At 40.8% G+C, this 23,323-nt stretch overlaps 1 protein-coding gene across 1 annotated transcript in view; it reads left to right on the forward strand.

Annotated features, from left to right (window-relative positions):
• Positions 1 to 21,469, forward strand: part of GTF2F2 (general transcription factor IIF subunit 2) — a 171,120-nt gene extending 149,651 nt beyond the window's left edge. Inside the window, exons 7-8 of the mRNA XM_055245268.2 lie at positions 3,098 to 3,241; positions 20,805 to 21,469. Coding sequence (XP_055101243.1) covers positions 3,098 to 3,241; positions 20,805 to 20,924 — 264 coding nt within the window. The 3' untranslated portion in view covers positions 20,925 to 21,469. The remainder of the gene's footprint in view (positions 1 to 3,097; positions 3,242 to 20,804) is intronic.
• Positions 21,470 to 23,323: the final 1,854 nt, after the last annotated feature.

Genomic DNA, 23,323 nt, shown 5'->3' on the forward strand with positions numbered 1-23,323 from the left:
CTGCAGTGCCCCCAGGAACTAAACCAGTGATGTGCATGTTAACACAAAAAGAAAAGCATATATTTTTAGTCTGTTTTTCTAATTTTAAAGAGAAAGCACCAACATTAACTTCAATTTGAGATTGAAGCATGTAAACAAAGATTTTTTTTTTTTTTTTTTGAGACAGAGTCACTCTGTTGCTGAGACTGGAGTGTAGTGGCACGATCTTGGCTCACTGCAACCTCTGTCTCCTGGCTTCAAGTGATTCTGCTGCCTCAGCCTCCCTAGTAGCTGGGAATACAGGCGTGTGCCACCATGCCCAGCTAATTTTTTTGTATTTTTAGCAGAGACTTGGCCGTGCTGGTCTTGAACTCCTGACCTCAAATGGTCCACCCACTTTGTCCTCCCAAAGTTGCTGGGATTACAGGCGTGAGCCACTGCGCCTGGCCCCATGATTGTTTGAAAAATCTGGGTAGAATTCGGTAATTTTCTTACTACTCATTAATGTTACTAATTACAACTTAATCTGACCCTTACTCTTATCCCTAGTGTTGATTTTAAAGTTCTTTTCTAATTTATTAATTTTTACCTTTGATTCAGGTCCCCTTGCATCTGACACGTGACTCTGGGTTGGGACAACTTGATAACAACACTTAAAAAGTTTTCTCTCCACAGCCAACTAGAATGTGTGCCCTCTGTAAAGTAGGTCATCTTACTTTACCAGTGGGCTTAACATTTTTCTTGTTAAACTTCCTAGCTTCTCCAATCATTTTACACAAGAAACGGCCTACTAGAAGTGGAAACTGAGTATACCATCACTTGTCTTTGCTAGTTCCTGAATTTAACTTGAGACTGAGGCCAGGTGTGGTGGCTCACACCTGTAATCCCAGCACTTTGGGAGGCTGAGGTGAGCGGATCACGAGGTTAGGAGTTCGAGACCAGCCTGGCCAACATAGTGAAACCCTGTCTCTACTAAAAATACAAAAATTAGCCGGGCATGGTGGTGCGCACCTGTAATCCCAGCTACTCGGGAGGCTGAGGCAGGAGAATCACTTGAACCCAGGAGGTGGAGGTTGTGGTGAGCCGAGATTGCACCACTGCACTCCAGCCTGGGCAACAGAGTGAGACACCATCTCAAAAAAAAAAAAAAAAAAAAAAATTGAGACTGGCTGGATTTCAGTCTTCCCTAACAATACAATCTGTGTCATTCATTTGCATTTTTTTTAGCATGATGATCTTGTCCTAGGTAGCTCTTTGTCCATTACTGTATTTAAAACACTCAAGGCCCTCCCCTCTGTAATCATTTTAATCCATTTAAAGCCGTTTTATAAAGAAAAAGCTGTCTTACTCCCCCCATATCTTAGCGCAATGCCTAGCATATAGTCATGCTTAATCTGCTGAAGCTCAATGGAGTTTGAGTTTTACTCCCAGTTCGTACATATCAAAAAATGAAGATGATTGAGTCCTTTCCCTTAGTCTCACTCCCAACTTTATTTAATTGAAAAGTAGATACTCAAGGTTGCCAGAGTTACCTTTTACCATTAATTTGACAGTCTCTCATAAGACATATTTTTAGTTTTAATATCAATAATCAATAGAAACTAAATTTTATCCTTTTATAACAAATCTTTATTGTTAAAATAGAGTAAGCCTAACTACCTGAGGCTGAAATTTGTGGAATAATTTATTTGTAAGTTTTTAAATGTATCCCATTGTTTTCGAAGCTAGTCCCCAGATTATAATTATTCCAGCTGACTCACAGGACATTCTTCTCTGGCAGTTTCCACCCAACCTACTGATGCTTTCTTCACTAGGTTGGCCCCTTCGACAAGTTTCTAATGGTTTATACAAGTGAAGTGTTCCTAAAAAGAAACAAACAAATGTCTCAACTAAGTAATAGAACAGAACTTGCATATTTTCAGTAAAAAGGGTGATGTTTTACAATTGAACAGTCCCAAGATGGTAACAGTAGGAGGGAACTTCTTCATTGTGTTAGTGCCACTGCTTTTTAAGCTGGCATGCATGGAGGTACACAGAACTGCAGGATAAACATAACATATGGTCCTGAAGTGTCATTTTTATTTGGATAGTAGATACTGTATTTTTTATTTCCATGTTAAAAAAATAAAGATGTATTATACAGGTGAATTCAGAGGTCATATGAAGTTTTAAATGGGAATTTCAGAAAAATGGTTTGCTTGTGTCTGAGGTGGTAAGTATATACTTACCCCTTTCTCTTGTTAAACTAACTTTATTGTATGGGAGGAGAAACAGGTTCAAGGAGGTTGCACAGGGTCAGGATGAGAAAAGGTCCATGTCCTTTGCTTTTTACCAGTGCTTCCCAAACTTTTCACTCCGTAAAGAACCTGTTCTATAATCTGCCTGCCTCCAAGAACCCCATGTTTGAAAGATGTTACCTACAAAACTGCATCTGTTAGATAAACTGTTTTACTGTTGATCAAAAACAAAAGCACTACAAATTAGAGTTTTTGATCAACACAAGATAACCAGTTAACCACAGTAAGTTGATACAATTTTGGCAAAAGGCCTTTTTAGGGGGAAATGGACACATTATGCATTACATAAAGCTTTAGGGGATAATGACAGTGACTGGAATTATTACTAACTTAGAGCCTTAAAGATATGGGGACCCCCAGGAGTAACAGATCCCAGGTTCTGAACTACTGTTCAGAGGCCTGCTGCCTCGAAACTTACAATCTAGTCGTTAATGGATGACTCAAAAGAGAGTGCCTGGGCAAGCACAGCGGCTCACGCCTGTTATCCCGACACTTTGGGAGGCTGAGGCGGGTGGATCACCTGAGGTCAGGAGTTCCAGGCCAGCCTAGCCAACATGATGAAAGCCCGTCTCTACCAAAACTACAAAAAATTAGCCAGGCGTGGTGGCGGGCACCTGTAATCCCAGCTACTCGGGAGGCTGAGGCAGGAGAATCGCTTGAACCCAGGAGGTGGAGGTTGCAGTGAGCTGAGATCATGCCACTGCATGCCTGGGCAACAAGAGCAAAACTCTGTCTCAAAAAAAAAAAAAAAAGAGAATGCCTGTGTTTCAGAGTGAGCATGTTGAATTGATGCTTTTATTTCCTTTGCTGTTTGCATATAGATTGAATATGAAAGGAAAAAGAAAGAAGACGGAAAGCGAGCTCGAGCTGATAAACAACATGTTTTAGACATGCTATTTTCAGCCTTTGAGAAACATCAATACTATAATCTTAAGGACTTGGTGGACATCACAAAACAACCTGTGGTATGTATATGTTCATACTGATCCTTTGAATATGCCCTCCTTCCTTAACACGACATTACTGAAAGTGTGTCATACATGATTTAGTTCACATTTACCTATGCTAATGACTAATTTTATGACAACACTCAGAAAAGATGTCTTAATGCAGCCATTTTTTGGTAACATCAGCTTTTATTTTACATTTTAGTACTCTTAATAATTATGAAGAAAAGAAATTATCCTCATGTTCATTTATTCTTGATATTAAGCCTGAAATCTGTTGATACCATTTCTGGTCTTTATTTTGTTTCCCTATCTTCCTCTGAAAAAGCTTAACCCCTTCCCTTTTTTTGGAAAACATGCCTCATAGAAAAATCACATTCTTTAAAGAATTACACTGTTTTGTCATTGTGGGAGGGTTTATCCCTGTCTTGTGAATTGTTCTCTGTGGATTTTTTTTTTTTTTTAATTAGAATCTACGTAGGTCCTTTTAAACCTGAGCTGAACTGCACTTTCAAATTATGCTTGCAGAGATTGTGATTAGGTTGGCCTATTCCCCATTTTTAAGGACAAATTTAACAAATTCGTATTTTAGAAAGTTTATCTTTGTTTTATAAATAGTCATTTTTATCTCTTCTCTAGGCTTTTGTGCATTTACTAGTAATTTGCATTAATAATCCATTTAAAATGATGGTAACAATAAGAAATCCAAATTCTTTCTCTAGTCTTTGAGTCACATTGTTTTCCATTTAACTTTTTCCACCATATGTCACCAGAGTATCAGATTGAGTATTTACTTATAAGTTTAAGAAAATTGAATGGAAACCCTTTTATCTCATTTCCTTTACCATTTTGTCTACTCTGCTGGTATACTCAAGAATATGTTGATTCTTGCTGCTCCATTTATTGGTTTCAGAATATGTAACAATAACCAATTTTAAAAAACATCTTTTTTTTTTTGAGACGGAGTCTCGCTCTGTCGCCCAGGCTGGAGTGCAGTGGCGCAATCTCGGCTCACTGCAAGCTCCGCCTCCCGGGTTCACGCCATTCTCCTGCCTCTGCCTCCCGAGTAGCTGGGACTACAGGTGCCCGCCACCACGCCTGGCTAATTTTTTTGTATTTTAGTAGAGACGGGGTTTCACCGTGGTCTCGATCTCCTGACCTCGTGATCTGCCCACCTTGGCCTCCCAAAGTGCTGGGATTACAAGCGTGAGCCACCGCGCCCAGCTAAAAAATATCTTAACGTAACCAAATAACCTATTTGTGAAAGGACTTGATTTTTTTTTTATTTATACAAAGCTTTACGCAATGATTTATGAAATTTTAATGTTCATTATACAGTTTCTCTTGCAGAGATTTCTTTACTATTATACATCAACCCTTCACTTTTTGTTAAGAAATTAATTTAAATTCCAAAAGATTTACTTTTAATAAGAAGAAAGTGCTCATGGTGCAGTATTATCAATTCATCCCAATGACTTCACTCCTTTTGGCATCAAAGTCTTAGAAAGAGCATTCTAAGCTCGATTAAAATTTTTTTTTGAAATAGAATAACTCATTAGCTAAGCTGTGTTTCTTCTGGTTTTAATGAAATGTATCTTTGTATTTATATATATAAATATATCTATGAAAAGACCATTCTAGAAACTCTGAAAACAGACAAGAGATTCTCATGGAATTAAACACAAAAAATTAGATATGGAAAATAATCACTTGTAGAGGAGCATTCAGATGATACTAGGGAAAGCAGTTTCTTTGCCTTCACATGGGATATAAGGTTTATTCATTTTACATCAAAGAACAAGGATTACTAGTGTGTCTTTTGGTTTTGGTTCTTAAGATATTTTTTATATGGTAGTACTCAGTGAATCTCTTACAACAGAGCTTCTTAATTCCTAACCAGTGGATAGACGTTGGGGATCCATTAACTTCCTGAAAATATGCAAAAATGTATGGATTTTTCGATCTCCTGACCTCGTGATCCGCCCGCCTCAGCCTCCCAAAGTGCTGGGATTACAAGCGTGAGCCACCGCGCCCGGCCCACGGTGAAACCCCGTCTCTACTAAAAATACAAAAAATTAGCCGGGCGTGGTGGCGGGCGCCTGTAGTCCCAGCTACTCGGAGAGGCTGAGGCAGGAGAATGGCGTGAACCCGGGAGGCGGAGCTTGCAGTGAGCCGAGATTGCGCCACTGCACTCCAGCCTGGGTGACAGAGCGAGACTCCGTCTCAAAAAAAAAAAAAAAAAATGTATGGATTTTTCTGGGGAACATATCATCCATAGTTTATATCAGATTCTCATAGAAGCCACTGATCTCGAAACTAACTTTTTTAATAATAATTTTATTATTTAGAGACTAAATTGCCTCAGTAAGCATAAGATTCTTGAAGGCAGAGTTGTATGCTATTCCTATCCCTAAATATTCATATACCTCGTAGTGTAAAAGATGGTAAAAACTCAGCAAATATCTCATGAATTGATTTGAAAAAAGAAAATCCTCAGTCTCCAAGGACCACCATATTTTCTTCAGATGGATTTTGGCAGGCCTCTCATATCATTTATAGTGAGGTTGGGGGAAAGAGCCAGTGCCAAGAAAGTGTGGAATGCCTTCCCCAGGCTGGGGGTAGGCCAGAGGTAGTTACCTCCACCTAGAGGAGAGGGCAGGAAGTGGTCAGCATGGATTCCAGTCCATTGACTGGGAAAGAAAATTGCCAAAGTCTAGCTCTCCCCCAAGTAGGCAACTATCCCCCTTTAAAAGGATTCCAGGACATAAGTGAATCTGTACTAATGGTCATCAGTACCCGAGAGACTTGAGGAATCTATTCTAGCATGAAGATCAATGGTCCAGGAAAGGCAGTGTTCTGGTATAATAGAAAGAACCTGGATTTGGAGTATAAGATCTCAGTTCAAGTCCCAGCTCTACCATTTAGCCAAATAGTCCTGGTACTTAAATATATTTAATACATTACTTATATATTTAATATTTAGTTCACTTAACATATGTAATATAAAATTTACCAATATTTTCAAATTATAATTTATTTTGGGAGGTGGGGGGGTTTTATTTGTTTGTTTGTTTGTTTGTTTTTTAGATAGAATCTTGCTCTTGTTGCCCAGGCAGGAGTGCAGTGGCACAATATCTGCTCACTGCAACCTCCACCTCCTGGATTCAAGCGATTCTCCTGCCTCAGCCTTCTGAGTAGCTGGGATTATAGGCGCCCACCACCACACCTGGCTAATTTTTGGATTTTTAGTAGAGATGAGGTTTCACCATGTTGGCCAGGCTGGTCTTGAACTCCTGACCTCAGGTGATCTACATGCCTCAGCCTCCCAAGATTACACGAGATTACACGTGAGCTACCGTTCCTGGCCAAAACCTTCATTTCTATAAGCAAAATTATTGGCTAGAGAAACTTTGCTTAGGGCCCGTCTTTTTCTCGTTTGCCAGTATGTGACTTACATAAGCAACTAGAAAGAGTGAAAGTTACTCATCAAGGAAGCCAAGCTTTGGTAACTGATATAAAGTCAGGGACATAGTATCCATTTAAAGATATATTATCTTAGTCTGTTTTTTGTTACTTATAACAATACCTGAAGCTGGGCAATTTTTAAAGCAAAATAATTTGTTTCTTAAAATTTTGGAGGCTGAGAAGTCCAGGATCAAAGGGCCACGTCTTGTAAGAGGCTTTTTGCATCACATAGTGAGGAGGCTGAGCGTGCTAGCTCAGGTCTCTCTTCCTCTTCCTCTTTTTATAAAGCCACCAATCCCACTCCCATGATAACCCATTAATCTATGAATGGGCAGAACCCCCATAACCTAGTCACCTCTCAAAGGCCCAATTCTTACTACTGCCACATTGAGAATTAAGTTTAACATGAGCGTTAGAAGGGACAGATATACAAACCATAGCAGGTATTTTTATATGGTTTAACTTCTGGATTTTTTCCCCCTCAAAAATAGAAGATTACAGGAGGCCTATTATTTCTCCCTGATACTCTGATTTTTAACCTTGAATGAGTTATGTCTAGCTTTTTTCATATTTTATCTGTCAAATAGAAGCATATATAGCGTTTCCTTTGAAGATATAAACCATTAAAAACTTTATCTAATTGCTCCCTTTGAAACACCAAACTGCCAATACCACTCTGAGCTTCAACACTCTGTTTTCTATCTAACAGCATTCATTTACCAGTGTTCCTCTACAGCATACTTGTATTAAAAAGTGTCATTGAAAACTAGCCCTGATTGGCCGGGCACGGTGACTCACGCCTGTAATCCCAGCACTTTGGGAGGCCGAGGTGAGCAGATCACGAGGTCAGGAGATCGAGATCATCCTGGCTAACACGGTGAAACCCCATCTCTACTAAAAATATAAAAAATTAGCCAGGCGTGGTGGCCAGCCCCTGTAGTCCCAGCTACTCGGGAAGCTGAGGCAGGAGAATGGCGTGAACCTGGGAGGCGAAAGTTGCAGTGAGCAGAGACTGTGCCACTACACTCCAGCCTGAGCAACAGAGTAAGACTCCATCTCAAAAAAAAAAAAAAGAAAACCAGCGCTGATTATAACTGGACCTCTTAATTTCCTTTTGCACCACCTACCCAATTTCAGATCAGGATTCAGAGAAGTTTATTTTTATTTTATTTTATTTTATTTTATTTTATTTTATTTTTGAGACAGTCTTGCTCTGTCACCCAGGCTAGAGTGCAGTGGTGCAATCTCGGATCACTGCAACTTCTGCCTCCTAGTTCAAGCGATTCTTCTGCCTCAGCCTTCTGAGTAACCGGGATTACAGGCGCCCACCACCACACCCAGCTAAATTTTTTTTTTTTCTTTCTTGAGACAGAGTCTTGCTCTGTCCTCAAACTTGAGTGCAGTGGCACGATCTCAGCTCACTGCAACCTCCGCCTCCCGGGTTCAAGAAATTCTCCTGCCTCAGCTCCCCAAGTAGCTGGGACTACAGGCATGCACCACTGTGCCTAGCTAATATTTGTATTTTTAGTAGAGATGGGGTTTTGCCATGTTGGCCAGGCTGGTCTCAAACTCCTGACCTCAGGTGATCTGCTCATCAGGCAGGCTGCTTTCTAATTTCTATATTATTAAGAATCATCATCATTAATCCTAAGCCAGGTATGTAGAGAGTAGAATTTAAGCTTTATCTTAGTTCAGTTTCTACTCCAAAAGGAAAAATAGGTATTTTTAATGTTTGAAGCTTATTCCCAAATTTACTACTACTTAATAACTGCTGTTTTTATTATAATGCTTTGCAGTGACATATATTCACTTGCTTCCTTTTTTCATCTTTTCATTTTTCCTATAACTGGAAATTTTTATTTTTAAATTTTTACATTTTTATATTTTAAATACAAATTTTTTATATTTAAAAAAAAGACAATTTCCCAACAGAGCATATTAATGACAGCCCTCTTTAAGACTTCTCTTTTAAAAATAATTATTTGCTAACTTATGAAATAGAGCCTTAATTAAAAGTTTTAGAATATGAAATGTGATGTAAAATAAACTATTAACTATGTTGACTATAAGTGGGTGAAATTTAAAAACATTTATAAAATTTTAATACTTTCTTTTTGAATAGTGATTCTAATAGAAGGACCAATGATCTACTACCAACTTTATTATGGAACAGTAACATTTTCCCTTTTAACTTCTTATATGGTTTTGTTTTGGCTCTTTTTAAAAAAAAAAAAAAAAAAAAACAGGGTCTGGACAGGTGAGGTGGTTCATGAGAGTAATCCCAGCGCTTTGAGATGCCGAGGTGAGAGGATTGCTTGAGCTCAGGAGTTCAAGACCAGCCTGGACAACATGGTGAAACCCCAACTCTACAAAAAATACAAAAATTAGGTGGGAGTGGTGGTGCACACCTGTAGTCCCAGCTACTCTGGAGGCTGAGGTTGGGAGAATTGCTTGAACCCGGGAGGCAGAGGTTGCAGTAAGCCAAGATTGTGTCACTCTATTCCAGTCTGGGTGACAGAGCGAGACCCTGTCTCAAATAAATAATAAAGAGACAAGGTCTCGCTCTGCCACCCAGGCTGGAGTGCTCATAGCTCCATAGCTCATAGCTTGATCATAGCTTGCTGTCACTTTGACCTTTGGGCCCAAGCGGTTCTCCCACCTCAGCCTCTTGAGTAGTTAGGACTACAGGCATGCCCCATCACACCTGGCTAATTTTTTTTTTTTTTTTTTTTTTTTTTTTTTTTGAGATGGAGTCTTGCTCTGTCACCCAGGCTGGAGTGCAGTGACACAATCTTGGCTCACTGCAACCTCCGCCTCCCGAGTTCAAGCAGTTCTCTGCCTCAGCCTCCCGAGTAGCTGGAATTACAGGCACCCGCCACCACACCTGGCTGATTTTCGTATTTTTTTAGTAGAGACGGGGTTTCACCATCTTGGCCAGGCTGGTACTAAACTCCTGTCCTCATGATCCCACCTCTGCCTCCCAAAGTGCTGGGATTACAGGTGTGAGCCACCGTGCCCAGCCCACACCTGGCTAAATTTTTAAAATTGTTTTTGTGGAGACAGGATCTTACTGTGTTGCTTTGTGTGGTCTTGAACTCCTGGCCTCAAGCAGTCCTCCTGCCTCAGCCTCCAGAAGTGCTGAGATTGCAAGCATGAGCCACAGCATTTGGCCCTTGTTTGTTTTTTACCTCATCCTGAATGAGGTGAAATTTGGGGTGAATTTAGTAATATAAACAAATGAGTCAGAATTTTATGTAAGGTATTACATGGATAAGAGCAATATCTGGGATAGGTACCCAGTAAACAAAATTTGGTATTTATTTATATAGAATTTACATTGAAATTTTAATTAAGCAATAGGCCACAAAAATTATATTTTCTGAAAAATGCCCTTACCAATAAAATCTCCATACCATCCTTCCAGTCCCACTTGATTTTAAAGCATGGTAAATTTTTTTTTTTTTTTTTTTTTTTTTTGAGACAGAGTCTTGTTCTGTAGCCCAGGCTGGAGTGCAATGGCGCGATCTTGGCTCACTGCAACCTCCGCCTCTCAGGTTCAAGCTATTCTCCTGCCTCAGCCTACTGAGTAGCTGGGATTACAGGCACCCACCACCATGCCCAGCTAAAATTTTTAAGCTTATTAACTGTCTGCTGCTGGTTTCTTCATTTAGTTCCTGAACACGCTAGAAAGACTTGGTTTTAGGTTTGCCATCTCTATGGAAATAATTTCCTTCAGGAAAGAAATAATTTTCTTTGTGTTGGGCTCTGCGTTTAAGAAAACATTATTCTGGCCGGGTGCAGTGGCTCACGCCTGTAATCCCAGCACTTTGGGAGGCTGAGGTGGGCGGATCACGAGGTCAGGAGATCGAGACTACGGTGAAACCCCGTCTCTACTAAAAATACAAAAAATTAGCCGGGCGTGGTGGCGGGCGCCTGTAGTCCCAGCTACTCGGAGAGGCTGAAGCAGGAGAATGGCGTGAACCCGGGAGTCGGAGCTTGCAGTGAGCCAAGATCGTGCCACTGCACTCCAGCCTGGGTGACAAAGCAAGACTCCGTCTCAAAAAAAAAAAAGAAAACATTATTCTGTGGTATTGGATCGGTGTTCGAAGCCTCCCATTTCTCTGAGCAGGTGGATTCAGATACCAGAGGATAAACCAACTGGCAGAGGACCTTGTAGTGCCAGCACTGGCCTTCTTCAATTCTGTATTGCAGCATTACAGAGCCATTTCTTCTTTTCCAAATGTCCCAAGACAGCTAATTCAATTATAGATTAACATACAGAGCCAGCCACTGTTTATTGGATATATTACATTACCTAGATAATTGGATAATAAAAATAATCATCTTAATTTGTTGTTATAAGCTGATTTTTCCTCTCAATTTAAAACCTTTTATTTTTAGTACAAATTATACTTTTTTTTTTTTTTTTTTGAGATGGAGTCTCGCTCTGTCACCCAGGCTGGAGTGCAGTGACGCAGTCTCGGCTCACTGTAACCTCTGCCTCCCAGGTTCAGGCGATTCTCCTGCCTCAGCCTCCCGAGTAGCTGGGATTACAGGCACATGCCACCACACCTAGCTAATTTTTTTGTATTTTTAGTAGAGACGGGGTTTCACTGTATTAGCCAGGATTATCTCGATCTCCTGACCTCGTGGTCCGCCCACCTTGACCACCTAAAGTGTTGGGATTACAGGCATGAGCCACCGCGCCCGACCAAATTATACTTTCTTAAAAGTGTATAGTTCAAGCCAGATGTGTTGGCTCATACCTATAATCCCCAACACTTTGGGAAGCTAAAGCAGGCAGATCACTCGAGTCAAGGAGTTCGAGACCAGCCCTTGGCAACATGGCAAAATCCCATCTCCACAAAAAACACAAAAATTAGCCAGGTGTGGTGGCATGTGCCTGTAGTCCCCAGCTACTTGGGAGGCAGAGGTTGCAGTGAGCCCAGATCGTGCCACTGTACCCCAGCCTGAATGATAGAGGGAGACCCTGTCTCAAAAAAAAAACAAAGTAGAGTTCAGTGGACTTTAGTATATTCATAGAGTTGTGCAACCAACACCATAATCAATTTTAGAACATTTCCATCGCTCTAAAAAGAAACTTCATACCCATTACTAGTCACTCCTGTCTTTTCCCCATTTCCTTTCTCTCCCCCACAGGGAACCACTAATGTTACTTTCTGTGTCTGTAGATTTTCTCTGGACATTAATATATATGGATATGTGATTTCTTACACCTGGCTTTTTTAACTTAGACATAATATTTTTATGTTTTATCCATGTTGTGGCACATACCAGTACAGCCATACAATCCTCAGTATGAGAGATTGGCTCCAGGACCTTCTGCAAATACCAAAATCCAAGTATGATCAAGTTCTGGATATAAAATAGTGGTTTTTTTTATTATTATACTTTAAGTTCTAGGGTGCATGTGCACAATGTGCAGGTTTGTTACATATGTGTACATGTGCCATGTTGGTGTGCTGCACCCATTAACTCATCATTTACATTAGGTGTATCTCCTAATGCTATCCCTCCCCCCTCCCCTCCCCCCACCCCACGACAGGCCCCAGTGTGTGATGTTCCCCTTCCTGTGTCCAAGGGTTCTCATTGTTCAGTTCCCACCTATGAGTGAGAACATGCAGTGTTTGGTTTTCTGTCCTTGAGATAGTTTGCTCAGAATGATGGTTTCCAGCTTCATCCATGTCCCTACAAAGGACATGAACTCATCCTTTTTATGGCTGCAGAGTATTCCATGGTGTGTATGTGCCACATTTTCTTAATCCAGTCTATCATTGATGGACATTTGGGTTGGTTCCAAGTCTTTGCTATTGTGAATAGTGCTGCAGTAAACATACGTGTGCATGTGTCTTTATAACAGCATGATTTATAATCCTTTGGGTATATACCCAGTAATGGGATCACTGGGTCAAATGGTATTTCTAGTTCTAGATCCTTGAGGAATTGCCACACTGTCTTCCACAATGGTTGAACTAGTTTACAGTCCCACCAACAGTGTAAAAGTGTTCCTATTTCTCCACATCCTCTCCAGCATCTTTTTTTATACGTAACCTACATACATCCTCCAGTATACTTTAGATCTTTAGATTACTTATAATATATAATACAATGTATATGCTATGTAAATAATTGTTATACTATATTGCTTAGGGAATAGTGACCCAAAAAAGTTTGTGTATGTTCAGTACAAATGCATTAAGAAAAGAATCAGAAGATTTTTGATCTGCCATTAGTTGAATCCATGGACATGTAACGCAAGAATATGGAAGGCTGACTGTACTTCATTTCTTTCTATTTGCAAATATATATCATAGTGTGTGTATACCATATTTTGTTTATACATTGGTACATTTGGGTTGGACATTTGCATTGTTTCTACTTTGGGGCTATTATGAATAAGGCTGCTATGAACATTTGCCTACAGATTTTCATATGAATATATGTTTTCATATCTCTTGGGAGTGGAATTGCTCGGTCACATAGTAACTTTGTTTAGCCTTCTGAGGAACTGCTAGACTTTTTTTTTTTTTTTTTTTTTTGAGATGGAGTCTCGCTCTTACCGCCCATCCTGGGGTGCAATGGCATGATCTTGGCTCACTGCAAACTCTGCCTCCCGAGTTCAAGTGATTCTCCTGCCTCAGCTTCCCAAGTAGCTGGGATTACAGGTGCCTGACACCACGCCTGGCCAATTTTTTGTATTTTTTTTAATAGAGAAGGGATTTCGCCATATTGGCCAGGCTGGTCTCGAGCTCCTGACCTCAGGCGATCCACCCGCCTCGGCCTCCCAAAGTGCTGGGATTACAGGCATGAGCCACCGCGCCTGGCCTAGTACAGTTTAGAAGCATTTTTTTTTTTTTTTTTTTTTTGAGACGGAGTCTCGCTCTGTCGCCCAGGCTGGAGTGCAGTGGCGCAATCTCGGTTCACTGCAAGCTCCGCCTCCCGGGTTCACGCCATTCTCCTGCCTCAGCCTCTCCGAGTAGCTGGGACTACAGGCGCCCGCCACCACGCCCGGCTAATTTTTTTGTATTTTTAGTAGAGACAGGGTTTCACCGTGGTCTCGATCTGCTGACCTCGTGATCCGCCCGCCTCGGCCTCCCAAAGTGCTGGGATTACAAGCGTGAGCCACTGCGCCCGGCAGAAGCATGTCTTTAAACAAAGTTAAAAGGTTTAGCCTAAAGAAAGTAAATTTTGTTTACCTGAAATATTCAAACATGTGAAGCATTTGTCAGTGCCGGACAGAGGAGATGTTATAAAGTGAGATAATTTACCAGCACACAAATATTAACGCAATAATTGCTTTTTCAAGATTTGGATTAAGCAGTAAAGTAGGGCTGGGGGAAGGTGGAGTAGGGTTTGCACCTTGACCATTTCATCACCCATTTGTGTGCTGCTTAGAGTTTTTACAGGGAGCAATGGAGACCCTGAGTGGAAGATAGGAGGCGGGATCTAGTGGGGAAGAGGAAGTGAAACCAGGAGAAAAGAAGAAAAATGCAGAAATGGTCTGTGTTTCAGAGAAGTCTCCTAGCATCACCTTGCCTCTAAATGAGTGAAAATGTCTGTTGCATTTTCTGTATTAGGCCATTCTTGCATTGCTATAACAAAATACCCAAGACTGGGTAATTTATAAAGAAAAGAAATTTAATTGGCTCATGGTTCTGCAGGCTGTACAGGAAGTATGATGCTGGCATCTGCTCAGCTTCTGGGGAGGCCACAGGAAACTCACAGTCATGGTGGAAGCATGTCACATGGCAAAAGCAGGAGTGAGAGAGTGAGGCAAGACATGCTACACACTTTTAAACGACTAGATGGCAGGAGAACTCACTCACTATCGCGAGGACAGTACCTAGAGGGATGGTGCTAATTCATGAGAGTTCCGTTCCCATGATCCAATCACCTCTCACCAGGCCTCACCTCCAACACTGGGGATTACATTTCAATATGATATTTTGATGAGGACACACATCCAAACTATATCACATTTGATCAGTTTCTTCCTAATGTGGTTTATATTTTAACAGAAGAATTTTTTGCCTTGAAGTCACTAACATCTTCATCAGTAAGTTTTCATTCTGTTGATATCTCTTAAAGGAGTTGCAGTCGTTCACACAAAAATCATGTAAAGACGAAATGATGCTTTGAAATTATCACAGAGTCGATAATGCCCTTCTTGTGGTTGGGTCACTTTATAAAAAGCATATAGTGCATTTCCCCTTGTCGGCTGTGTTAATCAGTGCCATCATCAGTGTAAGTTTGCATATTGCATGTTCAGCCTCACCATTTTGGGAAGATTTTGTGACTAGAAGACTAACAGGGTCATATTGTTAACTTACTTAAAGCATTAGTAGTTGGTGATCATCTCCCTGTCAAAGGTGTATGTTTTTAATGAACATCTACAAATTTAGATATAATTGATTTATTATTATGCTTATCACTGAAATGCCTGATAAGATGAAATGCAGATTAAGTCCTCCATTCGTTTGACAGAGCAAGAGAAGAAAAGATGATATGAGAAATGGTAGGGGGTGGAGGGACGGAAGGAAGGAGCAAAAGACTAAAATAATAGGCTACTGTGCCTTATGACTCTCTATGGGTTTGTCTCAGTCTTGGGGGCCAATTAGGAAGTTGATCTGTGGACTTCTGGCTTTTTGCCCACCACAGTTTTAACTTGACCCACAAATGCAAACAAACATCCTAATCACCTGCCCTCTTTGGTCAAGTATGTGCCTTGCCATTTCCTTCCAAGAAAGCTGTGATGTTCTATTCCTTATTTCTCTGCATTCAGACTTGCCGTAAATTCTCTCCCACACATCCTTTTGAAGAAGAATTGCTGGACCTGAGCCAGTTTATTCAGATCTTGTGCTGCAGCTCAGCACATAGTCTGTAATAAGACATATCCCCAATCGTATGTGACATAAAAGCGATCTACTCAGTTCTAGAATCCTCTGTTTCAAATACAGATAGTTAGACAAAAGATTTAATTGGAAAGTCACTCAATATTTAGAGTAAGTAAGAGGAGGAGAACTCCTTTCTCTGGATCTCTACACAGAATTGCTGTTCAAATCAAATGATCAAATATCTATCCTCAAAGAACCTAATATCTCTATGCCGGCTGTGTTAGGTGCCCCTTCTCAGTGGTCTTGTAATACCCTGTACACATGCCTCTGTTATATTTTCTGATTACCTGCCAATTTGCCTTTTTCCTTTTCTTTCTTTCTTTCTTTTTTTTTTGAGATGGAATCTTGCCCTGTTGCCCATGCTGGAGTACAGTGGTGCGATCTCAGCTCACTACAACCTCCACTTCCCGGGTTTAAGTGATTATCCTGCCTCAGCCTCCTGAATAGCTGGGACTACAGGAGCCTGCCACCATGCCCGGCTAATTTTTGTAATTTTAGTAGAGATGAGGTTTCTCTGTGTTGGCCGGCTGGTGACCTCAGGTGATCCACCCGCCTCAGCCTCCCAAAGTGCTGGGATTACAGGCGTGAGCCATCATGCCTGGCCTAATATGCCTTTTTCTTTGCCCCCATCCTCTGCACTAATCTTAAACTGTGAACTCCGAGGAGAAGAAAAACTGAGTGTCTACCATTCCACCTGGCACATTGTAGGTGCTGGAATAAATGTTTGAGTGAATATATGAATGTTAAAAAGAGAAATAAGATTACCAAGTAATTTTCAATCCTGGTAGAACCTTTAAAACCTCTTCTTCAGTTGGCTTTGTCACCAACAATATTTTAGCACTAAAATGCAGATTTTAGTAATAAATAACATTCAAATTCACGTAGTACAGTTTAGACAGTAAACTTTTTTTTCTCAAACTAGATCACTGCTTGAGTTCTAAAAATGAACTATAATTTGAATGGTCTATTTTTATGGACCTTCCTAGTGATATCCACCACCACTACCCAGCAGTCCTCTTAGCTGCCTTGTTAGTCTTAAGCACACCCTATTCACTTTGCATAAGTACACTGAGTCTCTGTGATGTGCACGCAGGCACTATAATGCATGTGGCCGGGCGCAGTGGCTCATGCCTGTAATCCTAGTGCTTTGGGAGGCCTAGGCGGGTGGATCACGAGGTCAGGAGTTCAAGACCAGCCTGGCCAACATGGAGAAACTCCGTCTGTCCCAAAAATACAAAATTAGCCAGGCGTGGTGGTACATGCCTGTAATCCCAGCTACTCGGGAGGCTGAGGCAGGAGAATCACTTGAACGCAGTAGGCGAAGGTTGCGGTGAGCCAAGATCACGCCATTGCACTCCAGCCTGGGCAACGAGAGTGAAACTCCCTCCCCACCATCCCCCCACCCCCCCAAAAAAAGGAGCATGGGATTTAAGAGGAGAGCAAGGCATATAAATAAAGGATTATAATAAGAGCTACCATTGAAGATTGTGCAGTGTGAAATGTAAATCTAAGGTAAGGCTGTTAGAGAAAGTTTCTCTGAGAAAGTAACATTTGAGCCTAGTCTTAAAGAATGAGGGGTCCAGATATGAGGAAAGGAGATAAACATTACAAGGAAGGGAAACAACATTTGGGAAAAACCCAGAAGCACACAGATACAGAAATGGGAAGTATGTGTAAGGGGAAGTGTTGGAAGATGAGGCTAAAGGGAGAAGGCAGACCTGAGTGGATGCCTACAAAGGCGTTTGGAATTTAATGTGTAGCCCAAACGGGGAAATCATTAGAATATTTTAGACAGAGGAAGGACATGTGCTCTCTCTGTTCTCTTTCCATGTCTTCCCTTTAGAGATTTTCCCTTTAGAGACCTTGTTTTTCCCTATCGTCACTACTACTTTCTCTGCTAATGTTTTGTACCTACTTCCCTGCCAAGCTAATTTATTTGATTAGAGTAAAATGGTCTTAGGTTGCAGTTTAGAACATCCTAAAAATCAGGAAGTTTGTGTCCCCTACCCCCTGATCACAGGACATTGTGACCCTGATTGCATTTTGTTGCTTGAGAAATTGAGACTATGATCATCTCATTCCATTCTTATAGTTACAAGGAAAAAAGAGTGACACCTTCGTTTATAAAAAGAATTCCATATGTTCTACTAGATTGCCAAAATGAGGGTGGACATGAAAACAACTGAATTTATACACTTAAGACTTTATTAATATTTTTTGTTTAACCCTTTTTAGGCTTTTCATTTTCTGGGCCTAGATTATAAATGGGCACACTAGACTTGAAGTCAGGAGAGCTTCTTTTCTATGGAGCTACTAAAATGCTCCTGGCAATTGTTCTTTTCGTTTTTGACCCATTGCAGTGCATCCACAATTGTATGGTTGTTTGTGCAACATCGTCTTAGCTAGTCTCATAATAAACCATTCTTTGGAATTTTACAAAGATGTCATTCTTGGCACCTAAACAGAGAATCATTTGTGCCTAACCAATCATTTTCCATTTATGAATCCTGTTCAATTAGAAAGTAGTTTATGAACGGTGTCCTGTTTTTTTTTTTTTTTTTTTTGAGACGGAGTCTTGCTCTATCACCCAGGCTGGAGTGCAGTGGCGCGATCTCGGCTCACTGCAAGCTCCACCTCCCGGGTTCACGCCATTCTCCTGCCTCAGCCTCTCCGAGTAGCTGGGACTACAGGCGCCCGCCACCACGCCCGGCTAATTTTTTTTGTATTTTTAGTAGAGACGGGGTTTCACTGTGGTCTCGATCTCCTGACCTCGTGATCCACCCGCCTCGGCCTCCCAAAGTGCTGGGATTACAAGCGTGAGCCACCGCGCCCGGCCGGTGTCCTGTTTTTTAAATGTAATTCGAAATAGCAGGTGGCAGACTTGCATTTTATATTACCTGGATATCTCAAGCCTTTATGCTTACTCATTCACACGGGTCTGCTAGTGAAGCCAACTGTATAAGGTGTGGGAGGCAAGCAAGCCTCGGGGGAACCCAGGGCTCATTTGGTTCATTGCTGCCATCTGCTGGGACTTGGCTGCTGGAATGGGAAGGCTGCCCACGAGAGAGCTAAGCCATCCTGAAGGAACCTCTGTATAGTTCCAGTACTAATCAGCTATTATGTTTCTAGGTGACAACCTACCCCTAACTAAAAGGACTTTATGAACTCTAGAGCATTATATCAGTCAGTGTAAAGTGGCATTAGATTATGTTGGTAACACGTACTCTCCAGCAATGATGAGGCTCAGAGAATGAAGCAACACACTAAGGACTCAAAGATCCTAGAGTATCAGAACTGGAAGAACCTTAAGCCAGATGTGGTGGAACTTTAGTATATAGTTACATGAGTCGCCTAGGCACTTGTTAAAATGCAGATTCCTGAGCCTAGCCTAAGAGGCTTTGATTCAGTAGGCCCAGGTTGTGTCTTATTTAACAAGCTCCCCACAAGGTTCTGATGCAGGTAGTCTAGCACCACGCTAGAGAAAAGCACTACCTTAAATATACAGACAAGAGCTTCTTAGCCATTTTTCTTATTAATGCCTCATTTCAATCAATAAGAAAAATTACATCTTCCATCAATGGGATGAGTCATCATCATACCGTAACTAGTTCTTTGAAGCACATGCACACAAATTATTGTTGGATTGCTTTGTTCTGCAACAACAACAAAAGAGTCGCTTTAAATAATTATCTTGGCCGGATGCGATGGCTCAGGCCTGTAATCCCAGCACTTTGGGAGGCCAAAGTGGGTGGATCACCTGAGGACAGGAGTTCAAGACCAGCCTGGCCAACATGGTGAAACCCCATCTCTACTAAAAATACAAAAATTTAGCTGGGCGTGGTGGCATGTGCCTGTAATCCCAGCTACTTGAGAGGAGGCAGGAGACTCTCTTGAACCTGGGAGGCAAAGGTAGCAGAGAGCCGAGATCATGCCACTGCACTCTAGCTGGGGCAACAAGAGCAAAACTCCATCTCAAAATAATAATAATAATTATAATTAATAATAATTTTTATTATTATCTTTCCTTTCTTCTCCAAGAAGGAAATTCTGTAATTTATATTGGTCAGCTTATTGTGGAATGCTTTTTGGCCTTCAGCATTGGCAAGCAAAGGTGAAGTTTCATATTACACTTAACATAGCCATCATTTCCATGACCATAGTAATCATTTAGTAAATGTTTGTTGAATTTTCAGGGACCTAAAACACCATAATATGACTCTTTTCTTTGGAGAAGCCAAACACAAAGCTGCTTCCCTGATAGTTTTAGGGGATGTCTTCTTATCACTTTTTTTTTTTTTTTGAGACAGAGTTTCACTCTTGTTGCCCAGGCTAGAGTGCAATGGCACAGTCTCAGCTCACTGCAACCTCTGCCTCCTGGGTTCAAGTGATTCTCCTGCCTCAGCCTCTCTAGTAGCTGGGATTACAGGTCCCCACGACCATGCCCGGCTAATTTTTGTATTTTTAGTAGAGAAGGGGTTTCACCATGTTGGCCAGGCTGGTCTCGAACTCCTGACCTTAGGTGATCTGCCCACCTCAGCCTCCCAAAGTGTTGGGATTACAGGCGTGAGCCACCAAGCCCGGCCTTATTATTACTTCTTACTCCCTTATCTGTGTTGGCAAGCTTGGCTAAAGTACAAATAGTAGTAAATACAAATAACAACTCTCCTTCTTACATAGGAAAAAATAAGTGGGTGGCCTAATAACAAATTTGAGAACTCACCTTAGAACTGAGAATTCTGAATACCTGTCATATGCTTGCTTGATAGAATATTCTCAGAAATGTTACTCATTTTTTATATATGCTACTGCTCTTGAAACTACTGGTTTCAGTCTGTGAACTGAGCCCGTTAGCCACTGAACTCAAGGGCAGATTACCCTTGGTGTGCCGTGTCACATTGAATGAGGACCAGTAATTTTTTCATGTATTTCTTCTAGTGTTTTTTGTGGTTTTTTTGTTTTAGCTTTTAAGTTGTTGGCATTCAGGACTTTCAACCCCTTTAATGCATATGATCATATATTTAGTGCAGTTACCATGTCGCACATGTAGAATCAAAAGGCAGTTTATTGAACCTCCTTATAGAGAAATCTTGCTGAGCTTTTAGGAGCATAATTTTTATGGCTTGCATATGTGCTTTGGCATATCATCTTATTTTAAGTTTTGTTCCCTGCCTTATTTGTTAGGGGTTTTGTTTTTGTTTTAGGTGTACCTGAAGGAAATCTTAAAAGAAATCGGTGTTCAGAATGTAAAAGGGATCCACAAAAACACATGGGAGCTGAAGCCAGAGTACAGACACTATCAAGGAGAAGAAAAGAGTGACTAAGAAGACTCCTAGCCAGCATGCTAGTGAAACGACTAGCGGCGATGCTGTGCAAAAGGCGCTGATACTGGAAGGCTTGAACACTGTATGTTAATAGGGGTTAAGTGACAGTACTTTCATTTCTCTCGGTAAATTTTTTAAACCTGTAATTCTTGTAAAGTTTCTTAACTGTTTTTTTGAGGAGAAAGAACAAATTTATTTATAGACTTAACTTGTATTAAACCAGATTATTCACAATAGGAATAGGGGTTGGAGGATTAAGAGGGTTTTTCTTAAATATTAGCTTTTAATGTGTACAATTAGGAAATGTTTTTTAAATGAGGACTCTCTACCCTTGCCGTATCTAAGGAGCTGAGGTAATACAGATCCAAGGAGAATTGTTTAGCAGGAAAAAAACAGTCAACTACAGAAACTCTTAAAAGGAATAAAAACCCAAAGTTCCTTATTTTGAAATTGTCCAAGAACAAAGCGGTGTTTTTCTTTTAAACAGGTGATCATGTTTCGTGTTCATACTCAACGTTAATAAAAGGAGAGAGTTTGTAGTGAAATGGCAGTGTTCATCATTAGCTTATTTTACCGTAGTGATCCTGAGATGGGAAATGTGCAGAATCATGGTCAATTGATGTTTCTTTTATTTGCTTTTAAGATAATTAGAAATTAAATATCTTTCCAAAATTTCAAGATATGTCTCCCCCAGTCAGATTATAAGCTTCTCAAAACTGGCTTGCCCCCAGAATTTTACTGCTCACCCAGCAGACATGTATTGACCATCACATGGCAAATGATATCAGCAAATCAAAAGAGGGGCATAGGGGTCCAGCCGAGACAGAAAAGGTTAGTTTCAATTCCTGGGGCATTAAAATGTTGCTTTTCTCTTTTTCTTTAATTAATTTTTAAATGAAAACAATACACGTATATGTTAGTTTTTTGTAGCACAACACAATATTATATATTAAGCAATCCAAAATCATACTATCAAGACTATCAAACAAAACAAACAAGCTTAAGTAAACTAAGCAAGCACAGGGAAAAGTTGTTTTTTCACCCGTTCATTTTGTCATCTGCTTCTAGATGCTGCAACCAAGAAGTAGCAAGTGCCCAAGTTGCCATAGTGTTTGCAGGAAAAAAAGAGAAAAAAATAATAAAATAAGGAAGGAGCAATGCCAAAAATTGAAGAAAATGTTATATAATTAAAGCCAGGAGATATCTATCCATTGAGAAAAATAATTTTTATATTATTTGCTTTTAGCAGCAAAGCATTAGAGTTCTGAGATTGTTACAGCACTAAGAAGATTTTTATTCTTGTGTACACACTGGAAAATAAAATTCTGAGTAAAAAGGGTGTTCCCATTCCCCACCCCACCTCAGATTTTCTTATGTACAGGCCAAATGTGGTACGCCCATCACCTTCTAGTTCCTGATGACTGGAAGCTCCATGTCAGGAAGCCCGTGGATAATGGTCTGATAAATCTATATAGAACTGAGAATTCTGGATACCTGCCATGTGCTTGGTTCATAGCATGTATCTTCCCCAAAACCTTGTTTTTTTATATATGTGTTCTGCCCTGAAACAGATTTGTGTCTCCTCTGCTGATGTCTTTTGTTTTGGGGACAGTGCCTGCCATATTGAACGAGGTGGCTGTGCCACAAGAGTTCCCAGGGCAGAGCTGTGTTTTATTTGAAGCTGTGCTTTGGTGTTTTTGTAAACTGGTTTCTTCTGCTTCTTTTAGTTGCCTGTTACCTCAGCACACCTGATTGTGTGAGCGTGAGTCTCTTAAACACTTACCTCTTCAGTAGGATACATAATTTAGGTGCTAGACTGATGCTGTTTCTGATTACGTGTTTGTTTGTTTGTTTGTTTGTTTGTTTTTGAGACAGAGTCTTGCTCTCTGTTGCCCAGGCTGGAGTGCAGTGGTGGTGTGATCTCGGCTCACTGCCACCTCCATCTCCCAGGTTCAAGTGATTCTTCTGCCTCAGCCTCCCAAGCAGCTGGGATTACAGGCACATGCCACCACACCCAGCTAATGTTCGTATTTTTAGTAGAGACTGGGTTTCACCATGTTGACCAGGCTGGTCTCGAACTCTTGACCTCAAGTGATCTGCCCACCTCAGCCTCCCAAAGTGCTGGGATTACAGGTGTGAGCCACCACGCCTGGCTTAAATTGCTTTCTTATTTAATGTTAAAATGTGGGTGCTGGCCATGGAGGAGGTTTTCCCTTCCACCCAGGTTCCCTTATACTTTTATTTCAGGACTCTCTTACTCTGACAAACAGACTTTTGACAAAGATCAATAAGTAGGAATCCTAAGCCCTTATAAACTGTGAGAGTGAGAGAAAGACGGATAAAGGAGATGCACACCTCTGGCAAGATGTCACATCATAAGACAGGAAGGCCTTTTTTTT

This window comes from Symphalangus syndactylus, chromosome 15, assembly GCF_028878055.3.
Source record: "Symphalangus syndactylus isolate Jambi chromosome 15, NHGRI_mSymSyn1-v2.1_pri, whole genome shotgun sequence".
Classification (NCBI taxonomy): domain Eukaryota; kingdom Metazoa; phylum Chordata; class Mammalia; order Primates; family Hylobatidae; genus Symphalangus; species Symphalangus syndactylus.